Raw genomic sequence first — 24,027 nt, forward strand, 5'->3', positions numbered from 1 at the left:
GTGTGCCTGTAATCCCAGCTACTTGGGAGGCTGAGGCAGGAGAATTGCTTAAACCCGGAGGCGGAGGTTGCAGTGAGCCGAGATCGCGTCACTGCATTCCAGCCTGGCACCTGGCGACAGAGCGAGACTCTGTCTCAAAAAAAAAGAAGAAGAAAGAAATTCGTAAGGAAGGCTATGCAATTGCTACTACTCTTAACTTGCAGGCACTTCGTGGGGCGAAAATACATAGAAAAACTACAGCTCCCATGAAGCGAATGGGCCACGATGCCGGCGGAAGTTATTTTTCCCCCTGCCGGCAGGGAGTTGTAGTCCTCTTTGGAACGCCTCCTCTCTCTTTTTGCATGGGCAGGAAATGTGGCGTCAAGAGGCTGGGATTCCGAGAAAGGAGGCGAGCTTTCACGAAAATGCGAGCGACTTCGGAAAGGGGCGGGGAAGCTGGGCGGGGATGAAAGGTACAGAGCCAGCATAGACCAATCAGACCTCTCTGGGGCGGGGCCTTTGTTGAAAAGTGGGCGTGGCCTAAGGGGGAAATCACCAAGAACGCACCGGAGGTCCTTGCCCGCCCTGGAAAACGCCCTCTGCGGTGAAGGAGAGGTGAGAGGCCAGGGTTCCAGACTCTTGGGTTTTAGGGAGGATGTGGGCCAGAGGGCTGGAAAACGGGGTCCGGGAGGAGGATGCACTGGGTGCCAATACTTTAGGTCCTGGGAAAAGAGGAGGCTGGGACCCTGGACTCTTGGGTCTGGGGGAGGAAGAGGCCGAGATCCTGGATTCCTGAGTGTGAGGGAGGAAGGAGCGTGTTGGGAGCCGGGACTCCTGGGTCTGAGGGTCCGGACTCCTGTGTCGGAGGTAGGGAAGGCTGGAGGCCTGGAATTCTGGGGCCTGGGTAACGAAATGATTGTGTCTTGATTCTTGGAAGTGGGGGCGGCGCTGGGAGCACGAACTCCTGGTTCCAGGGGAGGAAGAGGCTTGGAACAGATATTATGCGTTATCCACCTCTCCATCCCCCATAGAGCACGCCGCCATGCCTCCCTCTGCGCCTCGAGGAACCCTCCTTCTGTTGCCACCGCTGCTGCTGCTCCCGCTTCACGCTGTGCTGGCTGTTCCCCTGGAGCGAGGGGTGCCCAACAAGGAGGAGCCCCCTGCGACTGAGAGTCCGGTGAGTGGCCCTGCCCAGCAGCCAGGTGGACAGCAGGAATTGCAGGAGGACTACAATTCCTGCAGACCACCATTCCCCTAAGGTGGATGCTCCAGTGACTCCCTGGCCCTGCGGTTGTAGCTTTTCTTTTGCCTGCCATTCCTTCCAGCCGCAGGGGTTTGACTTGGTGAAAAACTGCAGGTCCCTGACTCTGAGGTGTGGGAAATCTGCTTCACTCCCCAGTTAAACCTCTGGGTTGTTTTTGTTTTTGTTTTTTTGAGACGGAGTTTTGCTCGTGTTGCCCAGACTGGAGTGCAATGGCACGATCTTGGCGCACTTCAACCTCCACCTCCTGGGTTCAAGCGATTTTCCTGCCTCAGCCTCCTGAGTAGCTGGGATTACAGGTGCCCGCCACCACACCAGGCTAAGTTTTGTTTTTTTTAAAGATGGGGTTTCACCATGTTGGCCAGGCTGGTCTTGAACTCCTGACCTCAGGTGATCCACCCACCTCGGCCTCCCAAAGTGCTAGGATTACAGGCGTGAGCCATTGCACCCGACAATTTTTGGTATTTTTATTAGAGACGGGGTTTCACCATGTTGGCCAGGCTGGTCTTGAACTCCTGACCTCCAGCGATCTGCCCACCTTGGCCTCCCGAAGTGCTGGAATTATAGGTGTGAGCCACTGAGTTCTGAACTGGAGAGAGATGTTAGGTCAAGAGCAAGGGAGAGAGAAAGTGAGGGGAAGAGCATACCATGCAGAGGGAACAGCATGAGCAAAGGCCACGTGGTGGGAGAATGCAGAGCAAGTTGAGGACGTGGAGGAGGCTGCTGGGGCTGGAACAGGGAGAGTGAGGAGGAGAGAGGGAGATCATGTGGATCTTGTGAGACTTGGAAAAGAGGTAAATAATTTTTTTTTTTTTTTAATAGATAGAGTCTTGCACTGTTGCCCAGGCTGGAGCGTAGTGACAGGATCATAGCTCACTGCAGCCTCAAACTCCAAGGCTCACCTGATCCTCCTGCCTCAGACTCCCAAGTAGCTGGGACTATAGGCATGTGCCACCATTCTTGGCTAATTTTTTTTCTTTTTGTAGAGACAGAATCTCCCTGTGTTGCCCAGGCTGGTCTCAAACTCCTGAGCTCAAGCGATCCACCTGCCTCAGCCTCTCAAAGTGCTGGAATTACAGGCATGAGCCACCATGCCTGGACAGTTTTCTGTTTTTTTTTTTTTTTTAATTAAAATTTTTTTTTGGTTTGGAACACAGGGTCTTGCTCTGTCGCCTCGGCTGGAGTGAGGTGGTGTGATTATAATGTACTGCAGCCTCAGACTCCTGGCTCAAGCAATCCTCCTGTCTCAGCTTCCCAAAGCACTGGGATTACAGGCATGAGCCACCACGCCTGGCTTTCTCTCTTTTGTAATTTTATTTACTTATCTTTTCCAATTTATCTTACTTGCTTTTCACCACAGCTCTGGGAGGCAGAGGACATATTGCCTGTTTTATACATAGGAAGAGCAAAGAAGGCCCAGGGACAGTAAAGGGCCACCCAGCTATGCATGACAGGGAGGGTACCAGGAGGCCTGGGACTTTTGTCTGTGTTGTTCACAGTGTCTGGCATATGATAGGGGCCTGGTGAGTGTTCATTGAATGAATGGATGGATGGATGGATAGGTGGGTGGGTGGGCGGGTGGGTGGTTAGATGGATGGGTGGGTGGGTGGACTGATGGGTGGGTGGATGGATGAGCGGGTGGGTAGATGGATGGATGGGTGAGTGGGTGGATGGATGGATGGATGAATAGGTGGATAGGTGGGTGGGTAGGTGGATGGATGAGTGGGTGGATAGATGGATGGATGGGTGAGGGGGTGGGTAGATGGATGGATAGATGAATAGGTGGATAGGTGGGTGGGTGGGTGGGTGGATGGATGGGTAGATGGATGGACGGATGGATGGATGACAGGTGGATAGATGGGTGGGTGGATGCATAGATGGATGGATGGATGAGTGGATTAATGGATGGATGGATGGATGGTGGCTAGATGGGTGGGTGGGATGTATGAATGGGTGGGTGGATGCCTGGACGGATGGATGGGTGGGTAGGTGGATGGATGGATGGATAAAGGTATGATTCATGGCTTCCCAACAAGTTGTGTCCACTCTGAGCATCCACTCTGAGCAGTATTGGGCTGCGTGTTGACTGATGTGATTTTCATTTCATCTTTGCTACAGATGTGGGAAAAGGTAAAAACTGAGTCCCTTGTCAGCTGCCCCAGGGAGCAGGCCATAGCAGTCACAGCAGTGAGGGGGGGTGGTGGGAGCAGGGGCTGCTATGTCTGTCCTTGTTGCCTCAGGACACGGGCCTGTACTACCACCGGTACCTCCAGGAGGTCATCGACGTGCTGGAGACAGATGGGCATTTCCGAGAGAAGCTGCAGGCTGCCAATGCGGAGGACATCAAGGTGCAGCTGCGGGCAGTGGGGGCTGTGGGAGGGGCACATGCTGGGAGGGCAGAGTTCAGGAGAGGACTGGTTTCTTCAAGGGGGCCGCATGGCTCCAGCTCTGCCTGTCTTTGAGATCACCAAAGTGAGACTCAGGGAGAAGTTGCTTCTTGGGATCACAAGCTGGGAAGAGCTTTGGGGAACACAGAATACGTAGTTAGTGCGGACCCCACGGGCAGACTTTCTGCTGCAGCTCTACCACTTCCTAGCTATGGGCTGCCCCCCTCACCGTGCCTCAGTTTCCCCACCTGTAAAAATGGAAGTCATCACAGAGCCTGTCGCGCAGGGTTCAGGTTTGGATTTTCCGAGGGAAAATGTGTAAGGGAAGGATTTGGGGGTTTGGAATTTCCAAAGGAAGGTGTGTCAGGGTTTGGAAGAGCACATGACACTCCTTAGCAAGTGTTTTGGAAGGGCTGCTTTAACAGACTGCTCCTATGGCGCCTTCTGCAGAGACAGAATTCAAAACAGGGGAGGTGCTGGTGTCCCTCACGTCTCTGTGGACTCCATGTCAGGCCTCTAGGAGCACTGTCATTGTCCTCATTTCACAGAGCAGGACACCAAACCCTGGTAGCAGGGCCTCTGCTTCTCATGGGCCTGGGTCTCGCCCTAACTGGCTGAGCCAGAGCCCCAGCACCCCCACTCCCCCCGAGGAGAGCAGATGATGCAGAGTCCCCCATGGGGGAGGAGGCTGCCTGATCCAGGTCCCTGTCCCCAGCCCCCAGTTCTCCAAACACCTCTCCCCACAAGGGGCCCCGGGGCCTGGGACTGGTCAGGAGGTAGCCCCTAGTACTCATGGAAACTTCTCTGCACTCCCACCGCCCTCATCTGTCACCATCCACCCAGCCTGGGATGCTGGACAGGCAGAGCCACTGAGTCCAGCCCCTCCCATTGTCCAAGCGGGGAAATTGAGGCCTGAGAGGCCACCTGGCTTGCTCAAGGTCATGTGCCTGCGAAGTGACATCAAAAACAGAGAGGCCAGGCCAGGCACGGTGGCTCACGCCTGTAATCCCGGCCCTTTGAGAGGCTGAGGTGGGCGGATCACAAGGTCTGGAGTTCAAAACCAGCCTGGCCACCATGGTGAAACCCTGTCTCTACTAAACATACAAAAAACTAGCTGGGCATGGTGGTGCATGCCTGTAATCCCAGCTACTCGGGAGGCTGAGGCAGGAGAATCACTTGAACCCAGAGACGGAAGTTGCAATAAGCTAAGATTGTGCCACTGCACTCCAGCCTGGGCGACAGGGTGAGACTCTGTCTCAAAAAAAAAAAGCAGAAGCAGAGAGGCCAGTTAGGCAGGCAGGGTGCATAGCAGATGGGGGCTGGGTCCACCTCAGCTCCCCCGATGCTGTGTCGGGCCGCCCTTCTCCCCTGTACCTTGGTTTCCCTCTCTGAAAACGGGCTAATATGTGAGTCCTCCTTATTGTGAGGACTGGTTGTGCAAATCACTGATAATCCATACTTCGAGAATGTGGCCTGGCTCATCACAAGCCTGCAATAAATGTCAGTTATCCCGGTAGTCAGCAGCAGTGACATCAGCCCGTTTTGTGTTTTGTTTTGTTTTGTATGAGACAGTCTCGCTGTGTCGCCCAGGCTGGAGTGCAGTGGCACCACCTTGGGCAATTGCAGCCTCCACCTCCCAGGTCCAAATGATCCTCCTGCTTTAGCCTCCCAAGTAGCTGGGACTGCAGGCACACACCACCATGCCCAGCTAAGTTTTGTTTGTTTGTCTGTTTTGTGTTTCTTTTAAGATGGAGTCGCACTCTTGTGGCCCAGGCTGTAGTGCAATGATACAACGTGGCTCACCACAACCTCTGCCTCCCAGGGTCAAGCGATTCTCCTGCCTCAGCCTCCTGAGTAGCTGGGATTACAGGCATACGCTACCATGCCCAGCCTTTTTTTTTTTTTAGATGGAGATTCCCTCTTGTTACCCAGGCTGGAGTGCCATGGCGTGATCTCGGCTCACCGCAACCTCCACCTCCTGGGTTCAGGCAATTCTCCTGCCTCAGCCTCCTGAGTAGCTGGGACTACAGGCACGCACCACCATGCCCAGCTAATGTTTTGTATTTTTAGTAGAGACGGGGTTTCACCATGTTGACCAGGATGGTCTCGATCTCTTGACCTCGTGATCCACCTGCCTCGGCCTCCCAAAGTGCTGGGATTACAGGCTTGAGCCACCGTGCCCGGTCTCATTTTTGTATTTTTAGTAGAGATGGGGTTTCACTATGTTGGCCAGGCTGGTCTCAAACTCCTGACCTCAAGTGATCTGCCTGCCTTGGCCTCCCAAAGTGCTGGGATTACAGGCGTGAATCACCATGCCTTGCCCAGCCCGTTTTGAGGTGCACAGCAGGAAAGGGCTGTGCTGGGTCACTTAAGGGCTGGGATTTGAACCCAGGCCCCAGGGACTCCCCAACTGGGAAGACAGTGACTCCATTGTGGTCATCAGGCTAGACACCGGCCTCCCATCCTCACTGTCCAGGGGACCTTGGCCAAGTGGCTTTTCCTCCTGGGCGTGAAGACTTTCCAGTGAGTCGTAGGCCAGATTAGTGGAGGCGTGTGACTGGCTTTGGTCACTCTGACGGACTTCAGTCACCTCGCCCTGCTGCCTCTGTAAAGGCCATGCCCCATGGGCAGGAGAGACTGAGTCACGCTGTCGCCCAGGCTGGATGCAGTGGCACAGTCTTGGCTTACTGCAACCTACACCTCCTGGGTTCAAGCGGTTCTCCTGCCTAGCCCTCCCGAATAGCTGGGACTAGAGGCGCATGTCACCACACCCAGCTCATTTTTTGTAATTTTTGTAGAGAAGGGGCTTCTCCATGTTGGCCAGGCTGGTCTCGAACTCCTGACCTCAAGCAATCCACCTGCCTCAGCCTCCCAAAGTGCTGGGATTACAGGCGTGAGCTGCTGCACCCAGCCTGGTGCATTTCACTTTTGTTGGTGTTTCCTTGTGACTGATAGAAAGATGGGGACATGGGGCCGGAAGGGTGGGTGGGTGCCAGGTCGTGCAGGGCTTTTTTTTAGAGACAGAGTCTTGCTCTGTTACACTCAGGCTGACATGGAGAGTTGAGTGGTGCAGTCACGGTTCACTGTAGCCGCAACCTCCCAAGCTGAGTGGTCCTCCCACCTCAGGCTCCTGATTAGCTGGGACTACAGGCAAGTGCCACCACGCCTGGCTAATTTTTTTTTTGATACGAAGTCTTACTCTGTTGCCCAGCTAGAGTGCAATGGCATGGTCTAGGCTCACTGCAACCTCTGTCTCCCAGGTTAAGCAATTCTCCTGCCTCAGCCTCCCGAGTAGCTGGGATTACAGGTGTGCGCCACCACGCCCAGCTAATTTTGTATTTTTAGTAGAGATGGGGTTTCACCATGTTGGCCAGGCTGGCCTCAAACTCCTGACCTCATGATCTGTCCACCGCAATCTTTTAGAGTGCTAGGATTATAGGCATGAGCCACTCTGCCAGGCCAATTTTTTATTTTTTGTAAAGGGTTTCTCTACATTGCTCAGGCTAGTCTCAAACTCCTGGGCTCAAGGGATCCTCCTGCCTCCTCCTGCTTCCCAAAGAGATTACAGGTGTGGGGCACCGTGTATGGCTTTGCAAGGTCTTGAGTACTGAGCTGAGGGACTTTGTCCAGGGAGGACTGGAGAGCCCTGGGAAAGCAGCAGGGTCAGCTCTGATGGAGAACCAGATCCAGTTCCAGGTCATAGTAGAGGCAGCTCAGAGAAGGCACTCAGCACAGTGTGTGTGTGAGAGAGAGTTGGAGGCGAAGTGAGGGATCTCAGGGGATTCTTTTTTTACTTTTTTCAAGATGGTGTCTGGCTCGGTCACCCAGGCTGGAGTGCACTGGCGCTCTGCTCACTGCAACCTCCGCCTCCCAGGTTCTAGTGGTCCTCATGCCTCAGCCTCCCAAATAGCTGGGATTACAGGCTCATGCCACCACGCCCAGCTAATTTTATTTTTTCTTTTTTGAGACAGAGTCTTGCTTTGTCACCCAGGCTGGAGTGCAGTGGCGCAATCTCACCTCACTGTAACCTCTGCCTCCTGGGTTCAAGAGATTCCCCTGCCTCAGCCTTCCGGGTAGCTGGGACTACAGGCGCCTGCCACCACACCTGGCTAGTTTTTGTATTTAGTAGAGACAGGGTTTTACCGTGTTGGCCACAATGGTCTCAATCTCCTGACTTTGTGATCCACCCACCTCAGCCTCCCAAAGTGCTGGGATTGCAGGCGTGAGCCACCGCTCCCAACCCCAGCTAATTTTTTATTGTTTCTAGAGGCAGGGATTTGCCATCTTACCCAGGCGGGTCTCAAACTCACCTCAGCATCCCAAAGTGCTGGGATTATAGGCATGAGTCACTGCACCTGGCCCTAAACATGTGATTTGTTGAATAATGGGACATGCAGCAGCAGAGGTGGGCAGGGCTTCGAATGCCAGGCTGAGGGGCTGGGACCTGTCCTTCTTGGAGACTCTGAGGAGCTGGGGGACTGTAAGCAGGGAAGGGGTGGTGTAAGACTGGGGCAGGGCTGGGCACGGTGGCTCACACCTGTAATCCCAGAGCTTTTGGAGGCTGAGGCGGGCGGATCACCTAAGGTCAGGAGTTCGAGACCAGCCTGGCAAACATGGTGAAACGCTGTCTCTACTAAAAATACAAAATTTAGCTGGGTGTGGTGGCGGGCGCCTGTAATCCCAGCTACTCGGGAGGCTGAGGCAGGAGAATCTCTTGAACCCGAGAGGTGGAAGTTGCAGCGAGCCCAGGTCGTGTCACTGCACTCCAGCCTGGGGTCAGGAGTGAGACTTTGTCTCAAAAAAAAAAAAAGACTGGGGCATGAGAAAGCGTGTAAGAAGCTGTCAGAGAAGATAGAGAGCAGGCCTAGGCCACCCGGCATGCCCCCTGCCGGGCCCCCAGGCTGACCCAGGTCTCCTCTCCCCCCAGAGCGGGAAGCTGAGCCGAGAGCTGGACTTCGTCAGCCACCACGTCCGCACCAAGCTGGATGAACTCAAGCGACAGGAGGTGTCGCGGCTGCGGATGCTGCTCAAGGCCAAGATGGACGCCCAGCAGGAGCCCAGTGAGCAGGGGCCGGGCGGGAGGGGCAGGCAGGGAGGGGTGGGGAGGGGTGTCCTCGCTCCCAGCCTCCTGGTGTTGGTGTGCTAGGCAGGTGAGGCCTCCCTCCCTGCTGTGAAACGTGCATGGGAGATTACACAGCATTCCTCCCGGCATGACTTAATATTAATTGCCATGCTGTCTGTTTATATTCTGCTTCTATTCGTTGTTTTTAAAAATCCTTTTTTTTTTGAGTTTCGCTCTCGTTACCCAGGCTGGAGTGCAATGGCGCGATCTCGGCTCACCGCAACCTCCACCTCCTGGGTTCAGGCAATTCTCCTGCCTCAGCCTCCTGAGTAGCTGGGATTACAGGCATGCATCACCATGCCCAGCTAATTATTTTTGATTTCTTGACCTCGTGATCCACCCGCCTCAGCCTCCCAAAGTGCTGGGATTACAAACCTGAGCCACCACGCCCGGCCTGTTTTTAAAAATTCTTATTGGCTGGGCACGGTGGCTCATGCCTGTAATCCCAGCACTTTGGGAGCCTGAGGCAGGCAGAACACCTGAGGTCAGGAGTTTTAGAACAGCCTGACCAACATGGCAAAACCTCGTCCCTACTAAAAATACAACACAATAATAATAAATAATAAAAATCATTATCATGGCCGGGCACAGTGGCTCATGCCCCTAATCCCAGCACTTTGGGAGGCCGAGGCTGGCAGATCACCTGAGGTCAGGAGTTTCAGACGAGCCCAAACAGCATGGCAAAACCCCATCTCTACTAGAAATACAAAATTAACCGGGTATGGTGGCGCATGCCTGTAATCCCAGCTACTCAGGAGGCCGAGGCAGGAGAATCGCTTGAAACCAGGAGGTGTAGGTTGCAGTGAGCCAAGATTGTGCCATTGCACTCCAGCCTGGGAGACACTGTCTCGAAAAAAGAAATCACTATGGCCAGGCACAGTGGCTCGTGCCTGTAATCCCAACACTGTGGGAAGCCAAGGCGGGTGGATCACTTGGGGTCCAGCATTCAAGACCGGCCTGGCCATCATGGTGAAACCCCATCTCTACCGAAAATATAAAAATTAGCCAGGTGTGGTGGCTGCGCCTGTAATCCCAACTACTTGGGTGGCTGAGGCAGGAGAATTGCTTAAGCCCAGGAGGTAGAGGTTGTAGTAAGCTGAGATCATGGCACTGCACTCCAGCCTGGGCAATAGAGCAAGACTCTGTCTCAAAAAAAAAAAAAGTCACTATCATAATTCATAATTAGCCAGACACGGGGACTCGGGCTGATAGTCCCAGCTACTTGTGAGGCTGAGGCAGGATGATCCCTTGAGCCTATCAGCCCGGCCCGCCCTTTCCCTGTGCACCCTGACCCTCTTGCATCAGCATTGTTAGACACTGCAGCGGCCGGGCGTGGTGGCTCACGCCTTTAATCCCAGTACTTTGGGAGGCCAAGGCGGGTGGATCACAAGGTCAAGAGATCGAGACCATCCTGGTCAACATGGTGAAACCCCATCTCTACTAAAAATACAAAAAATTAGCTGGGCATGGTGGTGCCTGTAATCCCAGCTACTCAGGAGGCTGAGGCAGGAGAATTGCCTGAACCCAGGAGCTGAGATCGTGCCATTGCACTCCAGCCTGGGTAACAACAGCGACACTCCGTCTCAAAAAAAAAAGAAACTACTGGAGGGCAGCCTCGAGACCTTTGCCCATTCACCCCGCTGTCCTGTGACATTCCTTCTCGGGGCTCTTTGCCTAGTCCGTGGAGCTTCCATCTTGGCTGGAGTATCACCTCCTCAGGGAGCCCCCCAACCCCCCGCCCCGGCCGTCCTGCGTGAAGGAGCCTCCATTTATTTGTGTCCTTGGTAGTCTTTCGTCCACCCTTTGGTCGCCTATTCTGTCTCTCTAGACTGGGTCCTCAAGAGGCAGAACGCTTTTGGTTTTTGTTATTGTTGTTTTTGAGATGGAGCCTCACTCTGTTGCCCAGGCTGGAGTGCAGTGGTGCAATCTCGGCTCACTGCAACCTCTGCCTCCTGGGTTCAAGCGATTCTCCTGCCACACCCTCCCGAGTAGCTGAGATTACAGGCATCTGCCACCATGCCCGGCTAATTTTTGTATTTTTAGTAGAGACAGCGTTTCACCATGTTGGCCAGGCTGGTCTTGAACTCCTGACCTCAGGTGATCTGACTGCCTTGGCATCCCAAAGTGCTGGGATTACAGGCATGAGCCACCACGCCTGAACTTCAAGAGGCAGGATTCTGTCACCATCTGATTCCTGCTGTGACCACAGCACCCAGCACTGGGTCAGCGTGGAGTAGCGGCTCAACACCCATTCCCGGCACAAATAATGAATTTGAGATTCAGTCTGTCCATGTGTCCTGCACGCCTGTTGCACCTCTGGGCTTAGCCAGGGTCAGAGCTGCGTCCACTGCAGCCTGGGCCTCCCAGATTCTAGCTGCTTCTGTGTGTGTGTGTGTGTGGGGGGGGGGGGGGGGGGGGGTCTTTCCTCCCACCTGACCAAGGGCCACATGAGGGCGGGCTGAGCTGATTCATTCTGGGTCCAGCATGGCACAGCACAGGCCTGGGTCCCCAGAGGCCAGGGGAGACGTGTGTGCAGTGAATAAATGGGTGCTGACGGCATATGTGCTGTCCCTTCCTGCCTGGAACCCTACCCTTCCTGACCGCTCGGAAACTCCCATACGAGCCAGGCTGCATGTGTTTGCTGAGGCCGCCGTAGCCAAGTACCCCTGGGCAGGTGCTTCAACAACAGAACTTGCCCGGCTCAGGGGCTGCAGGCCAGAGTCCGGGTGATGGGGTTGGCAGCACTGGCTCTTCCAGCGTGTGAGAGAGGGTCTGCTCCAGGCCCCACTCCTTGGCTTACGGACAGCCGTCTTCTCCCTCTGTCTTCACACCATCTTCCCTCTCTGTATGCCTGGCCCACATTTCTCCTTTTATTGTTATTTTTTGTTTATAAATTATTATTATTATTTATTTGGGGGTATTTTTTGAGACGGAGTTTTGCTCTTATTGCCCAAGCTGGAGTGCAGTGGCTTTCACTGCAACCTCTGCTTCCCGGGTTCAAGTGATTCTCCTGCCTCAGACTCCTGAGTTGGTGGGATTAAAGCATGGTCTTGTTTTGTGTTTTTGGTAGAGATGGAGTTCCCCCACGTTAGTCAGGTTGGTCTCGAACTCCTGACCTCAGGTGATCTACCTGTTTTGGCCTCCCAAAGTGCTGGGATTATAGGTGTGAGCCACCGCACCCGGCCCATTATTTTTTTTGAAATACGGTTTCACTTCCATCACCTAGGCTGGAATGCAGTGGCACGATCTCTGATCACTGCAACCTCCGCCTCACAGGCTCAAGTGATTCTCCTGCCTCAGCCTCCTGAGTAGCTGGGACTACAGGCACACACCACTGCATGTATCTAATTTTTGTATTTTTTGTAGAAATGGGGTTTTGCCATGTTGTCCAGGCTGGTCTCAACTGCCTGAGCTCAAGTGATCCTCCTATCTCAGCCTCCCAAAGTGCCGGGATTCCAGGCATGAGCCACTGCTTCCGGCCATAAATGTCTCCTTTTTATAAGGACATTAGTCATGTTGGATTAGGGCCCACAGTTAAGTAAGGACCTGATCTTTTTTTTTTTTTTTAGATGGAGTCTCGCTTTATCACCAGGCTGGAGTGCAGTGGCACGATCAGCTCACTGCAACCTCTGCCTCCCAGGTTCAAGTGATTCTCCTGCCTCGGCCTCCCAAGTAGCTGGGACTACAGGCACCTGCACCACCATACCCAGCTAAGTTTTGCATTTTTAGTAGAGATGGGTTTTCCCTATGTTGGGAAGGATGGTCTCCATCTCTTCACCTCCTGATCTGCCCGCCTCAGCCTCCCAAAGTGCTGGGATTACAGGCATGAGCCACTGAGTCCGGCACAATGACCTCATCTTAACCTGATTCCCTCTGCAAAGGCCTAGTCTCCAAATCAGGTCACATTCTGAGGTACTGGGGCTCAGGATTTCAACATAGGAAGTTAGGAGCACACACAGTGTAACCCCTAAGACTGGTTGACGCTTTACCAAAAATTCTCGTGTTTTTTGTTTGTTTGTTTAAAGAGTGGTTGTGGCTGGCTGGGGTAGCTTGCGCCTGTAATCCTAGCACTTTGGGAGGTGTAGATCACCTGAGGTCAAGGGTTCAAGACCAGCCTGGCCAACATGGTAAAACCCCATCTCTACTCAAAATACAAAAATTACCCAGGTGTGATAGCACACACCTGTAGTCCCAACTATTCAGGGGATTGAGGCAGGAGGATTGCTTAAGCCCAGGAGGTCGAGGTTGCAGTGATCTGAGATCGCACCACTGCCTTTCAGCCTGGGTGACAAGAGTGAAACCCTGTCCCCCAAAAAAGAAAAAGAAGAAGAAGAAAAGGAAACGGTGGTGGGTTATGGTTTGGGGTATCCGATGGCTAGTTCCCATCCTTGCTCTGCCACTTGCTAGCTGGTAGCTTAGACAAGCCACAATCCTCTCCCTGAGGTTTGGACTCTTCTTTCTTCCAGATGTACAGGTGGATCATCTGAATCTCCTGAAGCAGTTTGAACACCTGGACCCTCAGAACCAGCATACATTCGAGGCCCGTGACCTGGAGCTGCTGATCCAGACGGTAACGGGAGTGGTTTCAGAGGCAGAGGATTGAGGGAAGCTTTGCAGAAAGGGAGAAGGGGACAGTGTCTTGGACATGAGCCGGCTTGCCAGGCCTGCTAATGGTCTCTGAGGTTGGAGGCTGGCAGAGGGCTAGGTGGGGTTTTTTGTTGTTGTTGAGACAGTCTCACTGTGTGTCCCAGGATGGAGTGCAGTGGCAGGATCTTGGCTCACTGCAACCTCCAACTCTGGGTTCAAGTGATTCTCCTGCCTCAGCCTCCCGAGTAGCTGGAATTATAAGCACGTGCCACCACACCTGGCTAATTTTTGTATCTTTAGTAGAAACAGGGTTTCACCATGTTGGAGGTTTTACTCAGGAGGCTGAGGCAGGAGAATCGCTTGAACCTGGGAGGCAGAGGTTGCAGTGAGCCGAGATCATGCCGCTGCACTGCAGCCTAGACAATAGAATGAGACTCCGTCTCAAAACAAAAAGGAGGGGGTGGGGGGACACATCAGGACAGGAGACATAAGACAGGTAGAGGTTGGGGCCGCCCCTGGCCAGGTTCAGGGCCAAGGGCCTGCCATTTCCAGGCTGGAATCGGGGGCAGGGCATAGCGGGGAGAGGACAATGACCCTGTGCCTTTCCCCAGGCCACTCGGGACCTTGCCCAGTATGACGCAGCCCATCATGAAGAGTTCAAGCGCTACGAGATGCTTAAGGAACACGAGAGACGGCGTTATCTGGAGTCACTGGGAGAGGAGCAGAGAAAGGAGGCAGAGAGGAAGCTGGAAGAGCAACAGCGCCGGCACCGCGAGCACCCCAAAGTCAACGTGCCTGTGAGGAACCCCATTTGTGCTGACTCTACCACATCCAGCTCAATCAAACCCAAGTCAAGAAAGCAGTTGAAGAACTACAACTCCCAGGAGCCATAGAGGCAAAAACTCCCTGTTATTGTACCCTGCTGCCCAGGGGCTGCTGGGAGTTGTAGTTTTCTTTGTTTTCTTGCTTGAGGGAGATGATTGGTTTGTTGGATGGGGGTAAGGGGATATTTGGTTTTATCCCATGGCATCCAGACTTCTTGCTCATGAGCTCCTGGCTCTCCCCTCCACAGGGCAGCCAAGCCCAGTTGAAGGAGGTGTGGGAGGAGCTGGATGGACTGGACCCCAACAGGTTTAACCCCAAGACCTTCTTCATTCTGCATGGTAAGGTGGGGAGGGAGTTCCAGGGCCAGGATGAACCCTGAGACTCTGACCCTTCTGGGACCTGAATGCTAAGAGTGGTGTGTCTGTCCCAGGAGGGCTCCATCAGGCTGAGAGAGCTGAGCCGCTGGCTCTCCCTGCTGTAAGGCTGCAATCTGCACAGAAGGGTTGGGCCACTTTTCATGCAAACACCAGACCTTGGGGTTCTAAGGACCAGCTGGTGTCCACTGTCTGAGCAAACCAGGCTTGGTTAGGCCTGCGTTCCCTCCCACAGCAGCCCAAAAAAAGCCCTGGTCCCCTCTGGGCGCCCTGTCGATAGGAGTGGGCTGTTCCCAAAGAATCAGCCCTCCAGAAGCCTGGGAAGCCCTTTCTCTTTTTCTTTTTTTTTTTTTGAGATGGAGTTTTGCTCTGTCACCCAGGCTGGAGTGCAGTGGCGCGATCTTGGCTAACTGCAACCTCCACCTCTCAGTTCAGGCAGTTCTCCTACCTCAGCCTCCTGAGTGGCTGGGACTACAAGCACACACTACCATGCCCAGCTAATTTTTTTATAGTTTTAGTAGAGACAGGGTTTCACCATGTTGGCCAGGCTGGTCTTGATCTCTTGCCCTCAAATGATCCACCTGCCTTGGCCTCCCAAAGTGCTGGGATTACAGGTGTGAGCTACTGCACCCAGCCTTCTTTTCATTTTATGACAGTCTTGCTCTGTTGCCCAGGCTGGAGTGTAGTGGTGTGTTCTTGGCTCACTGCAACCCCCACCCTCCACCTCCCTGGATCAATGATTCTCCTGCCTCAGCCTGCCGAGTAACGGGGATTACAGGCATGCAGCACCATGCCTTGCTAATTTTTGTATTTTTAGTAGAGGTGGGTTTTCACCATGTTGGCCAGGCTCATCTAAAACTCCCAACTTCATGTGATCTGCCCGACTTGGCTTCCCAAAATGCTGGGATTACAGGCATGAACCACCATGCCCAGCGGAAAGCCCTTTCTCTATGGTGGATCAAAGGCACACTCCCCTCAGTCTGTCTCTTCCTGTCTGGAAACGTGGCCTGGGGTTGCCAAGACCCCTCAGGTATGCCCAGCACCCTGTCCCAGCCTGTCAGAAGAGCTTAGCAAGCCCTGACTCATTCATTCAGCAAACCTTCACTAAGCTCTCTCTAAGGACCAAGCTCTCTCAAGACCTTGTGGATACAACTGTCAATAAAAGAAAGTATCTCCCCTCAGGGCAGTGGTCAGGCACACAGATCATACCATACTGTACTAACTCCAAGAGACTAGAGAGTACGAGAGGTGCTAGCGTTTTACATAAGCTGCCAATTAAACTAATGTACCATTGAAAATAAGATGCATCCGGGGCTGGGTGGTGTGGCTCACACCTGTCATCCCAGCACTTTGGGAGTCCAAGGTGGAACATGGCTTGAGCCCAGGAGTTCAAGACCAGCCTGGACAACAAAGTGAAACCCTGTCTTTATTAAAACAAAACAAAACAAAACAAAAAGAGAGGCTGGGTGCGGGCGCGGTGGCTCAAGCCTGTAATCCCAGCACTTTGGGAGGCCAAGGTGGGTGGATCACGAGGTCAAGAGATCGAGACCATCCTGGTCAACGTGGTGAAACCCCATCTCTATTAAAAATACAAAAAATTAGCTGGGCATGGTGGCTCGTGCCTGTAATCCCAGCTACTCAGGGGGCTGAGGCAGGAGAATTGTCTGAACCCAGGAGGCAGAGGTTGCGGTGAGTCAAGATCACGCCATTGCACTCCAGTCTGGGTAACAAGAGTGAAACTCTGTCTCAAAAAAAAAAAAAAAGAGAGAGAGAGGCTGGGTGCGATAGTTCACACCTGGAATCCCAGCACTTTGGGAGGTCGAGGTGGGTGGGTCACCTGAGGCCAGAGATTGGAGACCAGCCTGGCCAACATGGCGAAACCCCATCTCTACTAAAAATACAAAATAAAGTAAATAAAAATACAAAAATTAGCCAGGTGTGGTGGCGCCCACCTATACTCCCAGCTACTTGGGAGGCTGAGGCAGGAGAATCGGTTGAACCCAGGAGGCAAAGGTTGCCGTGAGCCAGGATCGCACTACTGCACTCTAGCCTAGGCGACAGAGCAAGACTCCATCTCAAGAAACAATAAAAGATAAAAAAGAATAAGTGAAGGTTCTATAATGGGGTCTCAGGTAGTGATGTGTACTACCTCACAGCCTCTACCACCCGGGTTCAAATGATCCTCCCACCTCAGCCTCCCAAGTAGCTGGGATCATAGGCGCGCACCACTATGCCTGGCTAATTGTTTTAATTTTTAGTAAAGGCAAGATTTTGCCATGTTGCCCAGGCTGGTCTCAAACTCCTGGGCTCAGTCGATCCACCCACCTTGGCCTCCCAAAGTGCTGGAGTTACAAGCACTAGCCATCCTACCCGGCACCACCCCCTGCTTTTTTTTTTTTTTTGAGAGGGGGTCTTGCTATGTTGTCCAGGCTGGACTCAAACTCCTGGCCTCAAACAGCCCTCCTGGCTCAGTTGCCCGAGCAGCTGAGACTATAGGTGTGTGCCACTGCATCCAGCTTTAAACATTTTTAATTGTACAGTTCAATAGTATTTTTTTTTTTTTTTTTTTTTGAGCTGGAGTTTCACTCTTGTCCCCCAGGCTGGAGTACAATGGCACAATCTTGGCTCAATGCGACCTCCACCTCCTGGTTTCAAGCGATTCTCCTGCCTCAGCCTCTCAAGTAGCTGGGATTATAGGCACGTGCCCCCACACCCAGCTAATTTTGTATTTTTAGTAAAGATGGGGTTTCTCCATATTGGTCAGGCTGGGCTCGAACTCCTGACCTCAGGTGATCTGCCCACCTCGGCCTCCCAGAGTGCTGGAATTATAGACGCGAGCCACCGTGCCCGGCCGGTTCAACAGTATTAAGTATATTTACCCCGTCATGAAACCGGTCCCCAGAACTCTTGTCATCTTGTACAACGGAAACTGTACCCATTCAACAACTCTCCCTCCTCTTCTTCCCCCGGTCTCTGGCAGCCACCATTCTATTTTCTCCCGCTATGATTTTGACTGTATTAGGTACTTCTGTGAGTAAAACCTTTCAGTGTTTGTCTTTTGTTGTGTGATTGGCTTATTTCACTTAGCATAATGTTGAGGATCTCAGGTTTTCATTCTACTGGATATTAATTTTTATTTCGATTGCCCCACGTGGCTAGGGGCTGCTGTACTGGAGTCTCGGCACAGCTCTAGAGAGGACATTTGGGCTGGATGTGGTGGCTCATGCCTGTAATCCCAGCACTTTGGGAGGCTGAGTTGGGTGGCTCTTTTGAGTCCCGGAGTTCGCGACCAGCCTGGGCAACATGGCTCAACCCCATCTCCACAAAAAAAAATACAAACATTAGCTGGGTGTGGTGATGCGCATCTGTAGTCCCAGCTGCTTGGGAAGCTGAGGTGGGAGGATCGTTTGAGCCCAGGACTTAAAGGCTGCAGTGAGCTATGATCATGCCAGTGCACTCCAGCCTGACAGAGGAGTGACAGAGTGAGACCCTGTCTCAAAAAAATAAAAACCTTATTAATTCTTTTTAATCAGACAATCCCTACAGACCAGACTAGGTCTCCCTAAACCAGACATTCCCTAAATCTTTTTTAATTTTTAATTTTTTTTTTTAATTTTAGAGATGGGGTTTTCCTTTGTCACCGAGGCTGGAGTACAGTGGTGTGATCGTGGCTCATTGCAGCCCAGACCTCCTCTCAAGTGACTCTCCTCAACAGTAGCTGGGCGTGCACCACCATGCCCAGCCAGCTTTTCAGTTTTTTTGTGTGTTTGTTTTTGAGACAGAGTCTCACTCCGTTGCCCAGGCTAGAATGCAATGTCGCAATCTCGGCTCACTGCAACTTCCGTCTCCCGGGTTCAAGCGATTCTCCTGCCTCAGCCTCCTGAGTAGCTGGGATTCCCAACACCTGCCACCACACCTGGCTAATTTTTGTATTTTTAGTAGAGATGGGGTTTCTCCATGTTGGCCAGGCTGGTCTCGAACTCCTGACCTCAGCTGATCCTCCTGCCTCAGCCTCCCAAAGTGCTGGGATTACAGGCATGAGCCACTAAGCCCAGCCCCTACATTTTCTTTATTCTTTTTTTTTCTTTGACATGGAGTTTAGCTCTTGTTGCCCAGGCTAGAGTGCAATGGTGTGGTCTCGGCTCACTGCAACCTCCGCCTCCCGGGTTCAGGCAGCTCTCCTGCCACAGCCTCCCGAGTAGCTGGGATTACAGGCCTGTGCCACCACACATGGCTAATTTTTGTATTTTTAGTAGAGATGGTGTTTTTTCCATGTTGGTCAGGCTGGTCTTGAACTCCCGACCTCAGGTTATCCATCCGGCTCAGCCTCCCAAAGTGGTGGGATTACAGGCATGAGCCACCACACTAGGCAATTTTATTTATTCTTAATTTGAATGTACACAGTCCATGTGGCTAGTGGCTACCGTGTTGGACAGCGCAGATCCAGAGTTTAGACAGAGAACAGTTCCCCAGGCCTGAGCCCTGCACCGCACTAGCATGTCAAGGTCAGGAAGAGGATGGAGCCAGACAAGGAGACAAAGGGGCAGCCAGAGAGGATAGAATCATGTTATGTAACCCAAGGGCAGAAAGTCAAGTCCTGTGTAGGTGGAAAATGATCCACTGGATTTGCAAGATCAGGGTTCCCGGCCTCCTCCACAGGAGCAGGTTGTGTTCATCTCAGGAAGCCAAAGAAGGAGGAGGGCCAATGGTGAGGACAGTGAGTGTGGCCAACTCAGCCTGGAGCCCTGCAGCTGTGAGGGGTGTATTGGTAGGAGAGGCTCTCCTGGCACTTGGAGTTGGCACTGGCCTGGTTTTCTTGGAGCCAGAGGTCCCTGATAACCTTGGAGCTAACTCTGTGCCCAGAACACTGGATGCCAGGGCCAGAGAATCCTGCATGACAGTGACCCAAGCATGTTTCTGCAAACCCCACCCCTCATCTGTTCCATTCTAAGCACCCTGCTTGCTAGGCAGTGGCCCTAGCAACAGGCCTAGTGGGGTGGGAAAGCCTGAGGGTTACCATTCCACTGTGGGAGACCCGTAGTTACCTGTCCTCTGATAACAGACTCCACCTCGGCCGAAAAATCTCTTCACCTGGGACCTGATGCGCCTTGTCCTTGGTCCCCTGATACCTTGCTATCTCCTTCCCTTCAGATATCAACAGTGATGGTGTCCTGGATGAGCAGGAACTGGAGGCCCTCTTCACCAAGGAGGTGAGCATCTTAGAAGCCTCGGGCACCTGGACGGATGCCCACCCAGACGAGACACTTGCTGCTTCTTAGCCATCCCCTTAAATGCCCCTGGATGGGAGCTCAGTGAAAATTACAACTCCCATCAGCCCCTGGGGCAAAAATGGCTTCCAGGAATGTTGGCATTCCCAAAGGACTCCTGGGAGGTGAAGTTGGGTTGAGTCTAAGGAGGAAGGGGTAGCCTGGGAATGAGCTTGCCTGGGACCACTCAAAGCCCGCTGCCTCTCGCTTGCCCCTGCAGCTGGAGAAGGTGTACGACCCAAAGAATGAGGAGGACGACATGCGGGAGATGGAGGAGGAGCGGCTACGCATGCGGGAGCACGTGATGAAGAATGTGAGGGGGGTGCCAGGTGGGTGAGAGGACTGGGCCGCAGCTCTGTCACTCACCCTTATCTGGCTCCTCAGGTGGACACCAACCAGGACCGCCTCGTGACCCTGGAGGAGTTCCTTGCATCCACTCAGAGGAAGGAGTTTGGGGACACCGGGGACGGCTGGGAGGTGAGGACCTGGGGATACTCGGAGTCCTGAACCTCTAGCCATGACCTTTCTTTCAGAGTCTCAGGCCCCTTCTCTTTCCCTCTGGGTCTCCGGCCAGTCTCCTGGGTCAGTGTGTCCCCATCTCTGGGTCTTCATTTCTTTTCTTTCTTTTTCTTTTTTTTGAGACAGGATTTCACCATGTTGGTCAGGCTATTCTTGAACTCCCGACCTCAGGTGATCCTTGGCCTCCAAAGTGCTTGAATTACAGGCATGAGCCACCACGCCCAGCGTCTTTTCTTTCTCTCTTTCTTTCTTTCTTTCTTCCTTTCCTTTCCTTTCCTTTCCTTTCCCTTTTCCTTTCCTTTTCCTTTCCTTTTCCTTTTTCCTTTTCCTTTTTCCTTTTCCTTTTTCCTTTTCCTTTTTCCTTTCCTTTCCTTTCCTTTCCTTTTTCCTTTCCTTTTTCCTTTCCTTCTTTCTTCTTTTTGAGACGGGGTCTTGCTCTGTCTTGTAGGCTGGAGCTCAGTGGTACCATCTCAGCTCACTGCAACCTCCACCTCTTGGATTCAGGCGATCCTCCCACCTCAGCCTCCTGAGTAGCTGGGATTACAGGCGTGTGCCACCACATCTGGCTAATTTTTGTATTTTTTGGTAGAGATGGCGTTTTGCCATGTTGGCCAGACTGCTCTCAAACTCCTGAACTCAAGCTGTCCACCCGCCTCAGCCTCTCAAAGTGCTGGGACTACCCAGGCTGGGGTGCAGGGGTATAATCATGGCCCATGACAGCCTCAAAGTCCTGTCCTCAAGTGATCCTCGTACCTGAGCCTCCCTATTAGCTGGGACTACAGGTACATGCCAGCATGCCCAGCTCATCTGAGTCATTCTTTTTATTTATTTATTTATATGTTTTGAGACAGGGTCTCCTCTGTCACCCAGGCTGGAGTACAGTGGAGTAATCATAGTTCACCACAGCCTTGAATTCCTGGGCTCAGCTCCAGCTAATCTAGGTCTGTTATTTATTTATTTATTTATTTATTTATTTATATTTTTTCAAGATGCCCCCCTAATTTTCTAGAGACAGGGTCTTGCTCTGTTGCCCAGGCTGGTCTTGAACTCCTGGCCTCAAGCGATCCTTCCCACCTTGGCCTCCCAAAGTCCTGGGATTACAGTGGTGAGCCACAGTGCCTGGCCTTGCGTCTCAGTCTGTATTCCACTCCCACCTCCCACTCGGGCCTCTGCCCACGCACACGGCCCTAGCCTCCCAGCCTCCTCTACACCTCCCACATTGGTATAGTCCTCTCCAGTGTGAGTGGCTGAGGTTGGACCTGTGCCCTGATGGTCCCTGTACCCACCCTGCAGACGGTGGAGATGCACCCTGCCTACACGGAGGAGGAGCTGCGGCGTTTCGAGGAGGAGCTGGCTGCCCGGGAGGCAGAGCTGAATGCCAAGGCCCAGCGCCTCAGCCAGGAGACAGAGGCTCTAGGGCGGTCCCAGGGCCGCCTAGAAGCTCAGAAGAGAGAGCTGCAGCAGGTGACAGCAGGGGAAGCTGCTTCCATTTCCATCTGCTGAGTCTCTGGCTGCCCTTGTCCATGTCCCCACGGGTGTCTAGAAGCTGGGAAGGCTTGTGGCCACCTTGTTAATCACTGGGGGAGTCTCAAGTGTTTGCCGCCATATTGAGTAAGAGCAGATGGTTTCCCGTCTCTGACAGCTCTGTGACTGCCATGTTGGATAAGGGCAGTAAGGCTGTAAGTGACAAGGGAAAGGCCCAGGAGCGGGAGAAGGGCAGACTCAGCCAGGGCTGGGCGAGGGCTTCCTGTCCCACCGCAGGACCCACACCATGACAGGAGGGAGAACTGGATCCTTGACTATTACTAAGCCCAACTGTCAATGAAAGAGAAAAACTGAGGCCCATGGAGAAGGGATTGGCCAGTGACCACTTAGCAGGTTGCTGTGGAGTCTCAGTTAGGGGACCTAAGCCAGCATCACACCCTTCTGTCTGTGCAACCCCCACCTTCCACAGGCCGTACTGCACATGGAGCAGCGGAAACAGCAGCAGCAGCAGCAAGGCCACCAGGCCCCGGCTGCAGACCCTGAGGGGAGGCTCAAGTTCCACCCAGACACAGGTGCTGGCCCTGGCCTGGGGGGGAGGGGCTGCAGGGCTACAATTCCTGGGTCTGAGGTTGGAGTAGCTGGGGTCTGGACTCCCAGATCTGAGAGAGGAGGGGCTGGGTCCTGGGCTCCTGGGTCTGAGGGAGGAGGGGCTGGGGGCCTGGATCCCTGGGTCTGAAGGAGGAGGCGCTGGGGGCTGGGACCCATGGGTGTGAGGGAGGAGGGGCTGGGCCTCCAGGATCCTGGGGGAGGTGGAATTGGGATGTCCAGTGCCACCATTCCCTCCCTCCATTTCCAGACGATGCACCCGTCCCAGCTCCAGCTGGTGACCAGAAGGAGGTGGCCGCTTCAGAAAAGAAAGTTCCTGAGCAACCTCCTGAGGCTGAGGTGCCCCAGCCAGATTCCCAGCATCTGTGAGCCTCCAAACCCCAGCGCTCTGGACTCCTGACGCTCCAAGGCAGCTGATGGCACTGGATGCAGTGGCACAGTCAGCTTCCCTGGGGACCGGCACCATGTTGGCCTGCTGGGGCGGGGGCGCAGGCTGGCATTTCACGCATTGCTGCTGCTCCGGGTCCACTTGTCTCCACTTGCACAGCCTCTGAGTCTGTGGTCCTTCCCTTCTGTCCTCTGAGGGCCTGCCTTCTCTCACGTCCAGTAGGCGCTCTGTGATCAGCTTAACTTAGGGAAGCCCCCCTCCCCTTCTTGTCTGTCCCAAGAGGGTCTGCTCCGAGCCTGCGTTCCTAGGCGGCTCAGCCTCAGCTGCCCGGGTCGTGGCCCTGGCACCCTGTATGCCCACAGCTACTGGAGTCCCGCCTGCTGCTCCGGGCCAAGCTTCTGGTTAACAGGGGCACGGGGTGGTCCCTTGAGACCTTTTGTGGGACCAGTGATACCTCGAAGACAGCGTCCTCTCTCCAGCTGGGTGCCAGAGGTAGGGGATCCTGTGTAGCCAGCGAACCCTGATACCAGGAGCCCAGGCCTCCCTGAGCCCCTGGCTTCCAGCCAGCTCATTGCCAGACTCCTCCTGGACCTCCTGAACCCCAGACCCTTCCCCACAGCCCCAGAAGGGTCCCAGCCCCCATTCCAGGACCTGGTCCCAGCCCCTCAGCCTCATCTGCAGCCCCTGGAGGCTGGTCCCACCCACCTTTCTGGCCTCATGTCACCCTGCTCTGCTTCCTGTTCCATGCTCCAGTACCACCTAAATATACATTCTGGAACAAATGCATGGCCCTTTGCCTGTGTATCTATACCGGTCCCTCCAAAACCCTGTTGCCACGTCACCTGCCAGAGTCCCCACCTTTGAAGATTTGATTCAACATCACTTCTGTGAGGCCCAGTCCTGGCATCTTTCTGTCTGCCCCGATGTGGCTGCAGCCACGGACAGAAAAGCCAAACCTGGGATGAAGCTTTCTTTTTTTTTTTTTTTTTTGAGACGGAGTCTTGATCTGTTGCCAGGCTGGAGTGCAATGGTGCGATATTGGCTCACTGCACCCTCCACCTTTCCAGCTCAAGCGATTCTCCTGACTCAGCCTCCCAAATAGCTGGGATTACAGGCCCTGCCACCCCATACCCAGCTAATTTTTAGTAGAGACAGGGTTTCGCCACATTGACCAGGCTATTTTTGATCTCCTGACCTAAAGTGATCCATCCATCTTGGCTTCCCAAA

General features: G+C 53.6%; 1 protein-coding gene across 2 annotated transcripts; it reads left to right on the top strand.

Moving 5' to 3' along the window:
* Positions 1-557: 557 nt before the first annotated feature.
* NUCB1 (nucleobindin 1) lies at positions 558-23,582 on the top strand. 2 transcript variants are annotated; one of them, XM_035287537.3, is made up of 13 exons: positions 558-846; positions 1,011-1,156; positions 3,481-3,588; positions 8,555-8,687; positions 13,216-13,319; positions 13,948-14,133; positions 14,409-14,499; positions 19,687-19,745; positions 20,023-20,115; positions 20,187-20,279; positions 21,615-21,785; positions 22,276-22,378; positions 22,663-23,582. In XM_035287537.3, the coding sequence occupies exons 2-13, from the start codon at positions 1,022-1,024 to the stop codon at positions 22,779-22,781; spliced, it is 1,395 nt and encodes a 464-aa protein (XP_035143428.1). In that variant the 5' UTR covers positions 558-846; positions 1,011-1,021; the 3' UTR covers positions 22,782-23,582. The 2 variants fall into 2 exon arrangements, with proteins under 2 accessions (XP_035143428.1, XP_035143427.1); XM_035287536.3 differs by having other exon boundaries at positions 558-594.
* The last annotated feature ends 445 nt before the right edge of the window (positions 23,583-24,027 follow it).

Source organism: Callithrix jacchus, chromosome 22 (assembly GCF_049354715.1).
Source record: "Callithrix jacchus isolate 240 chromosome 22, calJac240_pri, whole genome shotgun sequence".
NCBI classification, from domain to species: Eukaryota; Metazoa; Chordata; class Mammalia; order Primates; family Cebidae; genus Callithrix; species Callithrix jacchus.